The following is a 16,657-nucleotide window of genomic DNA, read 5'->3' as shown; positions in this document are numbered from 1 at the left end:
AAGAAAATGCTAGTGGCAGAGGAGGAGGTGGTTTCCATGGACTCAAAGATGAGCTGGTGGGGAAGACCAGCCTGGCTGGACAGGGAGCTTTGGCCTATGACCTTTGGGAGAAGGGGCCGGCAACTCAGGAGGACTACAAGGATTTTGTAAGGTAACTCAGGGAGAAAATTACAAGGGTCAAAGCCCAACTAAAACTTAGTCTGGCTACTGCAGTTAAAGGCAGTAAAAAATGTTTCTATAAATACATTAGTAATGACAGGAAGGCCAAGGAGAAGATCCTTTTCAGGAGGTGGGGGGAAACATAGTGACAAAGGATGAGGAAGAGGCTGAGGTACTTAATGCCTTCTTTGTGTCAGCCTTTAAGAGCTAGACCACTTGTTCCCCAGGTACCCAGCCCCCTGAGCTGGAAGACAGGGAATGAAGCTCCCATAATCCAGGGGAAAATGGCCGGTGACTTGCCGCAACACTTGAGCATGCACACGTTTGTGGGGCCAGATGGGAATCTACCCAAGGTACTGAGGGAGCTGGTGGAAATGCTCAGCAAGCCACTTTCCATCATTTATCATCAGTCCTGGCTAACTGGGGACTTCAGTAAAACATATGACAGTTTCCCACAGCATTCTCTAGGAGAAAGTGGCTGCTCATGGCTTGAATGGATGCATTGTGAAAACCTGACTGGATGGTCAGGCCCAGAGAGTGGTGGTGAATAGAGGTATGTCCAGCTGCTCACTAGTGGGATTTCCCAGGAATCAGTCCTGTCTTTATCTCAATGTGGGGATTGAGTATATTCTCGTTAAGTTCACAGATGACACCAAGTTGGGCGGGAGTGTTGATCTGCTGGAGGGTAGGAAGGCCCTGCAGAGGGATCTGGACAGGCTGGATCAATGGGCCAAGGCCAATTGTATGAGATTCAATAAGACCAAGTGCTGGGTCCTGCCCCTCGGTAACAGCAGCCCCATGCAGTGCTGCAGGCTGGGAGCAGAGCAGCTGGAAAGCTACCCGGCAAAAAAAAGACTTGGAGGTGCTGGTTGGCAGTGGCTGAACATGATCCAGCATGTGCCCAGGTGGCCAAGGAGGCCAGTGGAACCCTGGCCTGTATCAGGAATAGTGTGGCCAGCAGGACCAGGGCAGTGACTGTCCCCCTGTACTCAGCATTGGTGAGGCCACACTTTGAGTTCTGTGTCCAGTTTTGAGTTCCTCATAGCAAGAAAGACATTGAGGTGCTGGGGCGTGTCCAGAGATGGGAAATTTAATTTCAAAGATCTGAAGATAAAGTATGTAGCTTAACTAGCAGGAATAGGATACCTGCTGTAAATTGCCAATATATAAAGAGGGAAATTTTTCATTATTTCTTAAAATACTTTGAAGTATGAAGCTGAAGTCACTCTGTGTTAACAGTATAGCAGAAAGAACAGGTATTTTATAGTTGTATAGAAGAATTTTTGTAAGAAAAGGAAGAATCTTATAAAGTCATAAATAGTGGATGTGTTATTAAAAAGAGTAATTTGAGTTATGTAAAAAGAAACATGACATGAATTAATGCTTATATCTGTTTGTGTAAATGATTCTGCTTTTGTTTCTCATAAATTAGCCAAATATGAAAGGCACAATCTGGAAGGGTCTTTAACAAGCTTGCTGTTTGTAGATGTTTCAGTGGTTTAGAACAATGTCCATCATGCTCCATAGTTATGCCTTGAAACACTTTGTTGAGGAACTGTCTTGAATCGTGGTGCTAGTTATGGCAATATCTAAAATTGTATTGTGAGTAAAGGCTAAAGACAACGGCTGTCCTACTTCAGAGAAATTTTGCACATTCCAGTATTATTTGGCTGTATTATTTACAAATTTTGATTATAATAATCAAAAGGCCCTTCTTTTGGTATTCATTATTTTCCCCTATAATCCTGCCAGCAGGATCTCTCCTTCTGCATTGGGAATTTGAATAATTGGTTTCGGGTTTTTTTGCACACTGAAAGAAAAACAGCATGGTGCTTTTGTTCCAGCTATGTTTCTAGACCTCTTTTACATTTTCATTTCTGCTTACATGTTCACCCACCCTGGAAAGCAAAAGTAGGCTTTAAAAACAGCTTATTTATGTATGTCATCAAGACTGTTCAGACTTTCATTGTTGTTGGGATGGATGTATTCTTACCTTTTGTTTAAGGCTAATTTAGGCATTTGGTTTCAATGGGACACAGAAGCAAAAGCAGCAGTCTGAATTCTCTCTTTAGGTTGCAGAGACGTAGCAGTACAGTCTGCAGGGGTGGAGCTGGCACTGGTTGCTTTAAACCTCTGATCAGCAATAAATAGATTAAAATACATTTGAAAATCCTTTAAAATAATTGATATAAATAGTTGTTACATTTTGCAGATGAACTGCATGTGTTTAGCCACAAGAGAGCAGTGTCACACCGTGTCTGTGTTGCAAGTCTTAAACTAAAAACGAATTCTGCTTTGTCAGCATAAAGTCGCACAACAAAATTTTAATCCCTTTATATTTTTATTTTTATAATGATATACACTAAATTGTAGGGGTGGGTGGTTCTGTCGTACTAGCATTACGATGAACTCTATTTATGTGCATTTGGAGTAATAAAAAGTTAACACCTGGCTAGTTTATTCTCTTCACAAAATAAACCTGCTATTTCATTTTCTGGGAGAACAGGCTGAAGATTTCATGTGGTGAGTTAGAAAAGAGCTTGACCTGTCAGTAGTTTTTTCCTGAAAAAATATCCTGTTTATCCCATGTAAAATGGCCATTGGAGGTTTCTCTTTGTGGTCCAGTACACATATAATGAACTCTGCCACAGAATTGCAAAAATTTGTATAAATAACTTTTAGCTTATACAAGTGAAAATATGCTGCTTTTTACTGATTAAAAGCCAAAGTGACTATGGAGCATAGCGATTCACATTTTTTATTTCAGATGAAAGACTATACTGCTCTTCTGTAAACATATGCATTCTTTGCTCCTCACATGTACACCGACTTGAATGAGTTTAGGTGCATCCATAAATTTGGGTGAGGGGATGTTTGCAGAGTTGGATAAATTTTAACCTTCAGTAGTGTCAATCTTCAAAGTGTCAACTTCGTTCTTGCCATCTGTGCTTTCTCTTTGTAGTCTGTATTTTATTTAGTGGGGAAAGTTAAACTGGATTGATTGTTACTGCTTCTCTGTTTCACTTTATAGTTCTCATGCCGTAACACAGCAGCTGTGTTTGCTGGGAGGCAGTTGCCACTGAGCAACAGCTGCTGGTATAAAGGAGCAGTGGGGAGAAATTTAAAGTAAGCTTAGTTTTAGTTTTTTCCTCGTGTTGTTGTTGCCTTATGGCTGTTTGATGCCTTGTCACCTTACAGTTTACAGCCTGTAAGTATTTGTCCTGTTCTTTCTATAATGAGAACTGTAGGAATCTGTGTTAATAGTTCTGAAATAGCAGAGGCTGTGTGTTCTCCTACTGAAGTGAGGGGTTTCTGTCCTGTAGAATATTGGGGTTTTTTAATGTGTATTCTGTTGTTTCTTACTCAATTTTATCTGTCTGGTATTTTACTCACCTTTTTCCATCATCCTTTTTCTAGCAGGTGTTTTTGCTTGACTTACATACCATGTTTGACTGTCATCTACTGGGGCTGACTTGATAAGCCAGGCTGTTTTTAAACTCTTTCCTTGCTTGTAAGGAAGTATTTCTGAAGAATTGTCAAGCTCAATGTTCTTGGTTTTAATTTATTAAGTGGGGAGCTCCTTACCAGCATGTACAGTGGGAAAATAATCTGTAACTCACTATTTTGTCATAGTAAACATAGGTAGTTTGAAGTTGTACTTTGGTTTGACTCAGGTGAAATGTGGGCTTTATCAACACCCCCTGTTCCTATCTGCTCATTTGACCACTCCTATATTTTTTTATCCATTTGTTTGCTGCTTGTCTGTTCCTCTCATATGCACTATCTGCATGTATAAGAATTCTGTTAAGGCTTTACTAGTTACCTTTCTGAGGAGTCTCTGTTTTTCAAGACTTCTAGCAAACCCCCAGCCCATTTATTATTTCTCAGTAGTGGCATTGCCTTTTCTTTCAGATTTGAGGAGTAGAGTTTGTATTTAGTATAGTAGAACAATGCAGCTGCTAGTGACACTTATGTCTACCAAATAATCTGCTGTATAACCTAGCTTGTCACTGAACTAGTTTTTGATGTTAAATTAGGTTTTTGAGTTCACAAATAAAAGAATATATTGAAAATACATTGACATAAGGCGGGCAAAATAAACAGAATTCGTGAGATCCTGCTTCATGCCTTGTGAGCTCTCGGAGCTGTTGCTAGGAGAAGAGCATGGTAACAGTGCTCCAAGCTGGTAGTTGCCTGGGGAACCCACAGGCACTTGAGCTATTTCTACACATCTGTACCAACTCACAATGTTTTTCTTCCATGTACCCCCTTTTCCCTCCTCTCTAGTGCAATAAAAGGCATGGGGGATCTTGTCCACAGGACTAAGTCCTTTGCCATCCTCCAGCATACAGGTCTCACTTACAGTCAAGACTTAGTAGCTTCGAAGAAAATGAGATGTGGCCAGATCTTGACTGAGCACCATAGTGGTGAATAGCTGGCCCAGTACAGGTTGAGGATGATGAACATCACACCTGGTAATGGGCCCTGGCACTTCTATTTGGAAGTTGTTGCTGTTTCACTGCTTAAATATGAATCAAAGTCTCACTTAGGAAGTGCATAGATTTTAGGAAAAGTGGAATGTATTTACTTAGAAAAAAACCAGGATCACTAATTACCACTGAAGTAATTATCTGATGGAGGAATGAGTTAAACTCTGCTTACTAGAATAAAAAGCTTTGAACTACAGATGGCTAAGGAATTTAAATCTGAAAATTCTAAAGAAGCTGGCTGAAGGACATATCTGGCCCTTCATATTTACTTTGAATAAACTTTGCAGTAATACAGAAATTCAGAAAATTGTGTCATCTGAGTTTTCTTTTTAAGAAAAGTGGGGTAAGACATATGACTGTTGGTCAATTGGCATGTGGCAATTCTAGGCAAAAAAATCGGCATGATAGTATCCTTCTGCATAATTGCAAATACTTCGATAACAGGACTGATCTCTTGTGACTTCTTTGTAAAATAGATGTTTTAAATTATCTTTAACAAAAATAGCTGCAACAGAATAGCGTAAATTAAAATATAGCACTTTTATTACCCAGAAAGTAAATGTTAAATGGGTGTAGAACTGATTAGCTGGCAGATAATAATAATCACTGAAAGGAAGTGTTACTACCAAGATTATAGAGAATGGGACTGGGTTAATGCAGTTTCATATTTTTAGTAATGAATAAGTGATAAAATTTTGGATAAATAAAACCAGTAATTACATAGAGAGAAATAACGAAGATGTGGATGATGGCAAAAAGCCACAATGATAGTGCCATAGCAGGTTCGGTCTTCAGAAGGAAAGTACATTCTAGTACAGGCAGTTGAAAAACTATAAAGCTGTTTCATTCAAACTGTATTATTTCAGAAAGAGAAAATCTGTTTGAATGACCTGATTTGTCTGTGAATGCATGAAGATTAAAAAAAGCGCAAAAAGCCTCTTTCTGTGACAGAGAGAAATGTAATACTAACCAGTTGTAGGAAGTGAAAACTAAAATAATTTAAATGAGAGTGCATTTCAATAATGAGCATGACATCCACAGTGGGAAGTGGTGACTCTGCTCTATTTCTTCTCTGTAGTAGAAGCCAGTGCTAGTTTGACAGAGACCCAACCATGGAGTCAAACAATTGTCACCTTTTGACAATGGTGCCTTCCTTTTCTTCCTCGTATGTTTATTTTCTAGTCTATTTATCATAGGTTGTCTCAGAAAGAGAACAGCTCTTACTATGATACTTGTTTTACATCTCAAAAGAACTTTTAATTTCACAGAGGAACTTGTGCTCCTCTTGAAGGTGCAAACTCCTTGCTGATATTCAGATATTTAAGAAGACTCTATCGTGAATCTCAGTAAAATTTAAACTTGTAGATGTGCCATGCCAGCTGAAAAATGACATCTGCATTATTATATAAGATGTCCCTGAGAGCAATGTAACACCCACAGGCAAAACTTCAAGCTGTCAAGTAACTCAAGAGTGATGATGTAAGCTCTCCCTTTAAATTAATGACACTGAAGTATCAGAAAGAAAGAACTGCAGTTGGATTGGTAAAGGAATAAAGTCAAAAGAAAAAAAGAACCCAAGACCCCAAAACCCTAGCAACATGTACAGATTTTTTTAAGGCACCTGGAGGTGATCAAGTCACTTTTTCCACAAAACCATAGAAGTTGTGCTCCTTTATCAGTAAAGTAAAAGCTGTCCTTTCACATCTAGCTCTCTTCAGGATCTGTGATGCTTTTCTTCTTGACCTTTAACATGAATCTGTTATTATTTCTACTATAGCAGCTTGTGGTGGGAGCAGTACTGGTGTCCCTTGTGCCATTCCTGATCCACTGGAGTGCTCTGAAGTGTAACCACAGTGCAAATGAATAAATTCCACCTCTATCTAGCATTTCTCATACAGCATGACTGTTGAGTTGCCATAGTCAAAATGCCAGATCATTTTGTTAGTGGTTTGTATTTCAAAACCTGTCAACAAATAGGCATTAGTGGAACTGGTCAGAAGAAAATGGAGGCTATTGGTCACACAGAATTATATTGCAACATGTTTAGGTCTTGGGCAGATGGAGAATTTGGCAAAGGGCAGCTGAAGTCCAGACACTTCTCTTAGGCTTCATCCTAAGCAAACATTAATAGTGATATTATTGACTCTTCTTTCTTAAAACTGGAAAAGTGAAATGCTCTCTAAAAAAAAAAGAAAATATTTCATACCATTGTAAAATACGCTTAATAAAAAGTGGGATGGGAATTGAAGTGGATCTGAGCCTCAGGAAGCTGTTTCTCTTGAAATCAAAAAGCCAGGCATTATTACAATAAAACCTCCATCATTTTATGTAGGGAGAACACCAGAATTATCAAGGAAGACAGAAAATAAAAAAAGGGGTTGTGACCTTGCATGTGAGTCCTTGTTTCCACTTAATAACCTTTCTGAGTTGCAGCGGTCTCGTAGGCCCCTCGCATGTCTGGCTGACAGCAAAGGCTCACACAAATTTTATTTACTTGCTGTGTTGTCCAAGTGAGCTGTGAGCTTCTTGCTATGGCTCTCTTACATGAGATATCCTGCAGTTTCTGATCTTTCTATCTTCCAGCTAAATCCAGAGCATCTCAGAGAAGAAAGAATTCCCTGTTTCTCTTGAGATGGAGGCAGAAATCATATTGCTCTTTAGAAGAATATAACATATGATTGGAATCATAATAAATACCATCATTTCTCAAACCAAATTATTTTTTGTGTTGCTTGTGATTAGTTGGTGTTTTCAAGAAGCTGACTGTAATCAGGTATAGAGGGGAGGGGATGAGGGCAAGACATCTAAGAAGGTAAAAATGAGGCTTGATAACCAGTTTTAGTCATCTCCAGACAGGACTCCTGATAGACCAAGCACAGAGGATTTGTGAGGATTGAGTGCAGAAGGAAATTGACTACACACCTTCTTATGCAAGTTTCATCACTTTGACTAATACCTTCAGGTAACATAATTTCTGTACTACTTTGTAGCTATAATTCACATAAATGAAGGAAGTGTATTTGCTCTGTTTAGTACACACCATTATGCACCTAAAGCCAATGTGCCAGTGTCACTTAGCCATTTTGAGTGGCTGATGTACCCATCCCAAATCTTACTTGTGTTTCTTGATTTGTTTAATACCCGTCTTTACTTAGGCAGTCTTCAGGCAGTGGCACTGTTGAGGAAGATTTCCTTTTCATGTGGGAGCTGGGGCAGTTACCATGCACACCTGTGAGCACCTTAATTCAGCCTTAGTGCTAATAAAAGGGACTTCAAAGCACCAAAGTGCAAATGGTCACGCCTTAATCCCATGCAGAAATGGTGGAGCTGGTAGCAGTGACTTTCCTGATACACTGAGGGAAACAAAGCAAAGGTACCACAGAGGGCAGTGGCGATGTCCCAAACTACTTGTCACCTACATGGAACCTCATCCCAGCAAAACAGTACATTTTTTTTAAACAAAGTACTTCCACTCATGTTTTGGTCTCTCAGCTGATGATACCAATGTATCTATTTTTTCTCCTCCTAGAGGTTGACTTGAAATATATTTATCCAGCACAAAGCATGGGAGGTACAAAAAAGTGATCTTTGGGACAATACTTTCTTTTTCTTGTTGAATCTGCCCTTGAATCTGCCCTGTGTTCCAGTGCTTCCTATTTTCTTTGCATTTTGGTTGCCTGACGTGGAATAGCCCCTGAGTTTGTCTGCAGGTGTTGGTAGGTCTGGCTATAGAAATAAGGCTGGGCTTCAAATACATGTGTAGGTGTAGCACTAGATTTTTCTTTTTGGTAGCTGTATTTCTTTCATAAATATGTTTATGTATGAGCTAAGCTCATAGGAATCCTCTGCACATATGAATGGAAAATCTGGATTTGGAATGTAACAGCTGCTGAGCAGCATGAGTAGGTCAGGAAAGCATCATTTTAAACTAATGGTGGATTTAAGTATTAAAGTGTATTTTCTTCAGGATTACAATTTTAGTAATATTTATTTGTAATCAGGAATTCCCTTTTTGTTTCATCTAAATTTCAATCTTTTAAGCTTTTCTATGTGGTTAAAGGTTAATATATTCTTATGGCAGCAACTTCCATATGTACTGCTGCACTTTGTTCTACCCATGTTTTGATTTGGGAAAAGCAGACGCTCTCAGTCTGCCCAAATGTTCTGAGTTTTTTTTATAGGTGGTACTAATGAAGCTGCAGTATTTTTTCCTCTCTCTCTCCTTCCTTGAGGTTTTTCGTGATTCAAATTGCTTTTTGCCACCCTTTGCACTTCCCACTCTTGTACTTGCATTTTCTAGAGAGGGATGATTGATACACAAATTGAATTTATCTCTGGGTGGTAGGAGTGCTGGAAATAACAGGACAACTCCTCTGTATGAATTCTAATACTCCATTTTAGTTACGACTTCTTAAGACACCCAGATCTCCTTCCTAACCTAGTACAATATATTTAGAGCTTTGTAGGGTACAGAATTCAAATCTTCTCTCTAAATTGTAGTACTATAAAATCTGACATGAAATTCATCTGCTGTTGTGATCCTTCCTTGTGTGTTTAGGTCTGCATGGCCCTGCAGACACCCAAGGTAACTTTTAGGAAGCGCTGCTGCTGGTAGCAAAATCCAATTGTCATGGATTAAGGTGTTGCATAGTGTTCAGTGCAACTCTGCCTAAGAGCCAAACTAGCCCAGGATACAGTGAGATGATCCACTGGTTTTAGTGGCAGAGCCACTTTATCTCTTCTCTAACCCATGATTCATTTTCAGTCTGTCTGTCCCTAAACAGCTGTTTGAGACTGTACTGTACACAACATCACTAAAAGACTGAGGAGTGTAGAACCGGGGACACCATAAACCTGCTATTTTGATAAAACCCAAGGTATTTTGTAACCATACTCATTTTATCTGTCCCATAATTGATTGTCACATACATATCTCACTGTTTCTTCTCTTGATGAATAGTTGTATTTCCAAGATTCTGCACCTGAACTTTAAACCATAGTTAAGTATTTGCCCAGGACAAAAATATTGCCATACAATTAATTTTTCTTTTGCTGCTCATTGATACATTTTAACTTGCTGGTCTGCATTTTTTGTTTTGAACCATTAAACATCCGCCTCCATCCAGACAGTGCCTGTGCAGAGTGGGAAGATGTATTGACTTAGCTGTACTTGAGAATAACACTGTTAAATCTGTTACAGAAAATGGAGCGGTTTTCCAATGCTGACCATGAAGAACTGTTCCTGGGGAAACCATCACAACTCCAACCCTATATAGGACAGATCTCTAGGGGGCTTCATTCTAAAATCCATTTTGCAGTTCTGCTCGCATCTGGGGGACACATGAAAACACTGTGATTCTGAAGAGTGGATTTGGTTTTTAGAAAAGTTTAAAATGTTGGCTAAATAGCACTGAAACAAAATCTATTTCCAGCTCCCATATTTGGTTCAACTGTACTGTTTGTATGGCACGAACTATGTGAGTATTGTTACTGAACACTTTGAGGTACAAATGAACTCTGGCTTTAGAAATGTTGTCAAAGTCAAGAAGAGTCCCTGCAGTGATATCCATCAATGATGACAAGTATTTCTCACTTAGAAATACTTACCAGTGTAGAACAGCAATACTTCTCAAAATTCAATTAAACAGAAGCCTCTGCCATGCTGCACATATAAATAACATGGTCTGAAACTGAGAAATGAGAAAATGGAGATTAAAACTGACCAATGATCCTAAGGAGAACTCATTACTGGAACTGAAACAATAGTAGAAGAAAACTCTCCTTTAAATACTTAACCAGGGAAACATTTTCCCTGGGGTTTGAAAATCCTTCTACTATATGCTTAGGAAAATTACATGGAAATGCTTTCCTTACTGGGAACTCCATTTATATTCATACAGCAAGTCTAAGGGGAAATTTAGAGAAAAGTTCTTCTCAGAAATAGAGCACTAGGAAAGTGATTATTCTGTTGGTAGGAAGGAGAGGCAGCGAGAGAATGACAAGCAGCAAAAATCCCACTGCATCCAAACCAGAATGTCTTCTGCAAACAAAGGAGATCCTTCAATGAACTGGCTTTTACCAAAGAACTAGAGACACTTCACTCTTATTTTTTAAATTTTTTTTTTATTAGTTGTCATTCTTTGACATGATGAATACTTACAGCAGTATGTTAAAAAAGATACAGTTAAGTCTCTTGGCATCACTGCATAGCAGTCACAGCATTTTCACACAATCTAGTGCTTCCTTTCAGAATGATGCATATGGCATATATACGCACATATGGGGGCTGATTCTTGGTCCCAGTGAAGCTGGGGGGACCAGTGTTTGGCCCATAGAACTGTGTAAGATATGTGAATATGTATATATAAAATGCTTTACAATAAACATGACATATACAATCTTGAATTCAAAGACAAGCAGAATATATTTTACATCCAAGTCAAGCTTATGCTCTGCACTTAAAGTTTATGTACCTAAAATATTGGATGGATTATAGAAACAAATAATAGAGCAACAGTTTGCACCAATCAAAGTAATTTGAATACATATTCATGGCATGAAGCTTGCCTTGTGTTTTTGTTTTTTGGGGTGGCTTTTTTTGGATTTGCAGGTTTTTAATTCAAATTTAATTACTGATTTCTGTGGGCCATGGGGGTCATGGTGGCATCAGGAGGGGAATGGGCATACTTTATGGACAGCTGAGTGACTTAAAATATAAGGCAATAAATTATGGCTGGTACCATGGCTGGTACGGGAAAATAAAATTGTGACTACTTGAGTTTTTCCTTTCTGAGGAGAAGTCATTTGGAAGGGGCAAGTGTGCCTTTTGTGTCTAATTTGATGCAAACTTTTAACAGAAATTTAAACCACAGACTGCAAGAGCTGGTGAGATCGCTATGGAGTGCAACAACAGCCTTATGTCATTTACAGCTTTCTCATTAATTGTTGGGGAGACTTTGGTTTTCTTCATTAAAACCAAATTTATACAAAAACAATTGACCTGTGCTGTAGATTAGCTTAGATACAACTGCAGATCATCTGTTTTGTTTTTTCGTTTTTCCTCCATGGACTCCACTTAATCTCAGCTACTCCTCTTTGTTCCTTGTATTCCAAAGGTACGTGCTGCCAATAGTCCTTTTATTCTCCATTTGACTGGTGGCTGGACCACTGACACTTAAAATCACAATGGTAGGTAAAATCTTTACTTAATGACAATGCATATGTATGCGTTATTTTAACCAGCTTAAGATTTTCACTTATTGTCACTTACTATTGTTGTTCTTATACAGAATTGCCTCTTAGATGGTATGAAATCTTCATTTAGAGGAGCTAGATTTTAATTGAATTACATTTGTGAGGCATAAAAACATTTTAACATCCTGCTTTTCACAGTTTTTTTCCTTTTTCCATATATGAAAACCTTAACTCAGTTTGAAAACTTGAAAATCTTTCAGCTGCACTGGCCCAAGTAAGAAGGAAAAATAATTGACAAGGGCTTTCTGTAAAGTGGCTGACACCACCAAAATCTGTGTTATCTGCATAGCTTTACTATTTTGTGCATCAGCAGCCTGCTGGCATCCTGCAGAGAAACCCCATTGCAGAAATGCCCCCCAAACAGAGAATACCAAGTATGTGTCACAACTGCATGTGCCGAGCACTGGTGCTGTTGGATCGGCTGCAGCCCGTTATGGTTTCTACGGGCAATCAAATGGTTGCATTTTGCATTACAGACCCCAGGGGATCTGGCTGCCAGAGCCTAACCTTTCCCAGCACTTCTGTCTGGAGCACCTGAGGCAAACTGGCCCAGGCCCAAACCTGTGTAATGGGTTTGGCTCACAAGCACAGAAGCATTGCTGGGGCCACCCTGAACCTATTTAAAGCACTGTTTCATTAGACAAGGTGATGGAAATCTAGCAGGTATGTTCAGTGCACCAAAATCCCCCACAGCCTAATAATTTTCAGAACAGCTTTTTAAAGTTGAGAATTTTTAACTTGGTAAGAGCAAACTTGTAATGAACCCCATAGGTTCCACTTGTAGAAAAGGGCTGGGGTTTAAGGTGGCTGTAACAAAATCTGATTTGTCACTAAGCTTTCCTGTTGGACCTATTTGCGGGAAGCTCTTCAGAAACAGCTCAACAGGTTTCTGTCAAGAGCTTTTTATGCTGCTAGATGCTGGTTTTAACTAAATTTCAGAACATTTTTAAAAAATTCTTTGAACTAGATGGAAAAGGACTTCCATTTCTCAGTAAAAAGATAAAACATGGGAAATCACATCCTTTTGTACGGACTTAAGTGCTTCTAAGCAGCACATTACATCACTCATGTAATGTCCTAATAATTGTCCTACATCTGTCAGAAGGAAAGGTACACCTAAAAAGCTGCAAAGTGGTGGTGCTTCCACCCCTACCACCCCCACATGGTTAAGAAGACATTTATGTCCTGCAGTTAGAAAAAATTTAAATCTACTACAACTCTCTCGAGTGCCCTTTGCTTGCTGTGGTCGTTCTATTACGTGAATCTCATTTAGATCAGTGGGAGGAAGAGGAGGTTTTCTACTAGTTGTACCTTACATGACAGTGGGGGGGGCAGAAAAACATCGCTGGAGTGCTTCGTGTGCTCACTGTGCTTTGCACCTTCCTACTTCACTGGGTTTCAGCCTTTTTTCTCTGAAGATACACACAAAGAATTAGTGGAGTAAATCATCCTTCACTAAACTCATGATTTTAATTTTCCTTTAAACATATTAGTCACCTTATGAGCATAAACTTTCTCTCATCAACGCAATATCCCCTGTAATTGAAAAAAACGTAATTTATTTTCCCTTGCACTTTTATGAGTAAACATCTCATGTTTCTCCAACACCAACTTAAAAAGCTCTTTCTTTGTCAGCCTCTTCAAGGTCTTCACATCCAAAGGTGACCATCCAAACGTGACTACCTGGCCATACCTACTTGTTCTTCTGGAAAGCAGCTGCAGAGATTTGATGCACGGGGGGTTCACAACAACGCTGTACTTCACCTGAATGCAGTTATTCTTCCTGGGGGCAGAGGAGCAGGGGACAATCCCTTCGGTGCAACGCAGTAGTGTCTGAGAATACAATCTCATTGAAATGGTGGAAGCTTAAGTGAAGTTTAATAAAGACTTTCCAAACGGAGGTTGTTCATGGCATAGTTAAGGCCAAGTATCTTTCACAAACATGAGATCGTAGAAAATTCCTCAGCCACTATGACAGCTAAGAGGATTTTGCTTAATAGTCTGACTGCAACACATTTTTTTCCTTCATTGACTGAGACTAATCTAAGAATTCAGTTGAAGTATTCTTTTAATTAAAAGAAAAATACAAATGCATTTTGATGCTGACTATCTAAGGAGGGAATGTGGGGAAAAAAATCAGCTACACTGCAACATCTCTGGAGAAAACAGCCAAACTCCAGAACTATTAGAATGATCGTTTTGTAGATCACTAAGCTATTTAGTAAAAATTCACACTCTTGAATAAATGGTAATCAGGTTGAACTGTCAAAGCATGTGGTGTTGCTGTGGGGCTTGGAGGTTTTTTTGAACTTAAAACTTCAGGCTCTGTGAAACATTTGCCTAGACCGAATGTGCAAGGTGCCATGTATTAACAACACGGACCCATATGGAATGTGTTTGAAGTTTTCAAGAAGTTATCCTGCCAGACTTCATTCCTTAATGACCTTTGATACACCTTGGATCGTGGAAAGGCAGTTCAGAATTGAATCTCGTAATCATATGATTTTGGCAGCTATCAGAAGATGAAGGATGCTGAAAGTTAAGGCTTTTATCCACAAACAATGGTGTATATTAATAAACTCTATACCATATTTACAAATGCTTTCTCTTGTATTAAAACTAACAGTATTCTGTTCACAGTGCCAATGTTTTTACAGGTAGCAATCATCCCACAGTACTCCAGTATTTTGGCATGGGAATCAGTAGCGCTTTGTATTTACAGAAAATGTACACATGAATATAAACAGGTAACTTGAAACAGTACTCAAAAGATAGATCTGTTCGTGTTTCAAAGGTTTAGACTGTACTACACCTTCCCTTTTGGCTGCGAGGGAATACTGTTCCTTGCAATGAGAAGATGCCCGTCTTTTACCCGAAGTGGCATAAAAATGATTACCAAAACGAGCGTTGTTACACTGGGGGTGTGTATACGGAGAGTAACTTCAGTCCAAGGTTTATAGAATCTGTTGTTTAGTGCACAGAATACAAAAGTTAAAAAGGTTTTTAACTACTAAAACAACCCGACTCTCTGCCCTCTGTGAGCACTGTCCTGCTCAGTCCATGTCCTCTGGATGCTGGAGATGCTGGTGGTTCAATGTGCAGCCCAGCTGCCAGCCTGGAAAGGTTGTGGTGCTCTGGGCCTATATACATATGTCACAATATGACTCATGGTAAATGAAAAGATGACCAAGAGTGCCTCTCTGTGCCCCCTGTTCTCTCAGCGATCCTCCCTGCTTCATGGCCTGGCTTCCCTGATGCTGACTGGGACTCCGCATTGGGGCAGTTCGGGATCGGGAGTGGCGAAGGGCATCAGGCATGCGCAGAATGGAGAGGGGGAGAGGAACATGAAGATCAGAAAGAAACCCAGCAGAACTGTGGGCTGTTCGTGAGGACCCTTAGAGCTTTGCCATTTCTTCCCTTTGCACGGTGTTGCCAACAGGCTCCTGGCTCCTCGGGACCTTGTTTGCTGCTGTGACCAAGACAGAGATAGCAGTGCTAGAAGGAAAAGTGCAAAGCTGCCACTAAGGAGTCTCTTCTTCATTTAAAGTCTGTTCCTGGCTGCCAGTCACTTGGCCTGAGTGGTCATTGCTCCTACTACTGCTGTGTTGCTTGTGGAGCAAACTTCTCCACTTGGTCTTGTTCCTCCTGAGATGGTTTAGCATATTTTCAGATAGGGGAGTGTTGCCTGTAAACTGGGCCCACCTCTCAAAGAGTGGCTCAACGATGTATGTCATGAACCCTGCAGAAACACACAGGGGACACCTGGTGAGCAACAAATCATTCCACGAGTGCACTGCCCCACAGAGTGCCCTGAGAGCACAGAGCAATACAAGTGGCAAAAGCCCTGATAAGAAATAACGAACTCTCAAACAAACATCAATTCATTTTGAAATGCACAGCTTTTGACCAGCATACACAACAAGATAGGGCTTTATCTGCATGTGATAGTCAAGCAACCCTTTGAGGAGATTTCAGACAAGAAAGTAACCAGTGTTTAGTCACACACACTGGCTGCAATTTTTTCCCATGGGTATTTTTTCCCCTATGCAAAGACTCCTTTTTCTTTCTGTTGAACATTTAGCTTTGATAGGTGTATTTTTGAACATTTTAATTTAGAACATATTTTTTAACTCTTATTGTATCCGCAGGTCTTATTGTTAAAACAACTGGATCGAAGTGGGGCACGTGGTGGATAAAAGCTTCTCTTAGAGCTTGTGCCACAGTCAGATAAACATGAAGAGAATGAAACTAATACTTACCAATCTGGATGCTTGGTATTGTATCCTTCTGCTGATTACAAAGGGGACTTATTTCCAGTTCAAATTTTTGTTCCAGATCACCTGCAAAAAAAAAGAAAATAAGAAGAAAATATTTTTGTGGCACCTTTATTTCTTCTCCATACCTGTGCCACAGTCTTACAGTATCTGTGAGGAGCTGGAAACTTCTACCACTGATGACCACGATAAATGTCTAAATATCTTCATTTTCTGGACTTTTTCTTTTTAGGTGTCAGAGAAACTGATTATCCATACAAAGAAAAATCTAAGAAAAGATGACTTTTGAATGAACACTAAATCTGAGCATGTAAGTGTTCTGAGGACCTTAATTTTTAAAACAGACTCTCTCATGTGAAAAGTTTTTACGACATTCTACTTCATTTACTCATTGTTCAAATATCTTCCTACCAGAAAACTGCAGTATATCAATTTTAGAAGAAACGCGTCTCCAGTACTGTAGTGGAAATGAATACTGTG

At 39.5% G+C, this 16,657-nt stretch overlaps 1 protein-coding gene and 1 long non-coding RNA gene across 3 annotated transcripts in view; one reads left to right on the top strand and one right to left on the bottom strand.

The window, feature by feature from the left end:
• The first annotated feature begins 7,807 nt into the window (after window positions 1–7,807).
• On the top strand, window positions 7,808–11,835 carry LOC138108182 (uncharacterized). The gene is made up of 3 exons (XR_011149896.1): window positions 7,808–8,022; window positions 9,434–9,526; window positions 11,765–11,835. It is a non-coding gene; the product is annotated as an uncharacterized lncRNA (long non-coding RNA).
• Window positions 11,133–16,657, bottom strand: part of PDE7B (phosphodiesterase 7B) — a 171,252-nt gene continuing 165,727 nt past the window's right edge. For both annotated transcript variants that reach the window (XM_069010458.1, XM_069010457.1), the window contains 2 exons: window positions 16,163–16,243; window positions 11,133–15,642 (listed from right to left, as the gene is read on the bottom strand). In XM_069010458.1, coding sequence (XP_068866559.1) covers window positions 15,425–15,642; window positions 16,163–16,243 — 299 coding nt within the window. In that variant the 3' untranslated portion in view covers window positions 11,133–15,424. The remainder of the gene's footprint in view (window positions 15,643–16,162; window positions 16,244–16,657) is intronic.

The sequence above is a fragment of the Aphelocoma coerulescens genome, chromosome 3 (assembly GCF_041296385.1).
Source record: "Aphelocoma coerulescens isolate FSJ_1873_10779 chromosome 3, UR_Acoe_1.0, whole genome shotgun sequence".
In the NCBI taxonomy this organism is placed as follows: domain Eukaryota; kingdom Metazoa; phylum Chordata; class Aves; order Passeriformes; family Corvidae; genus Aphelocoma; species Aphelocoma coerulescens.
Note: the sequence above shows the minus strand (reverse complement) of the source record. Positions and strands in the feature narration are given on the sequence as shown.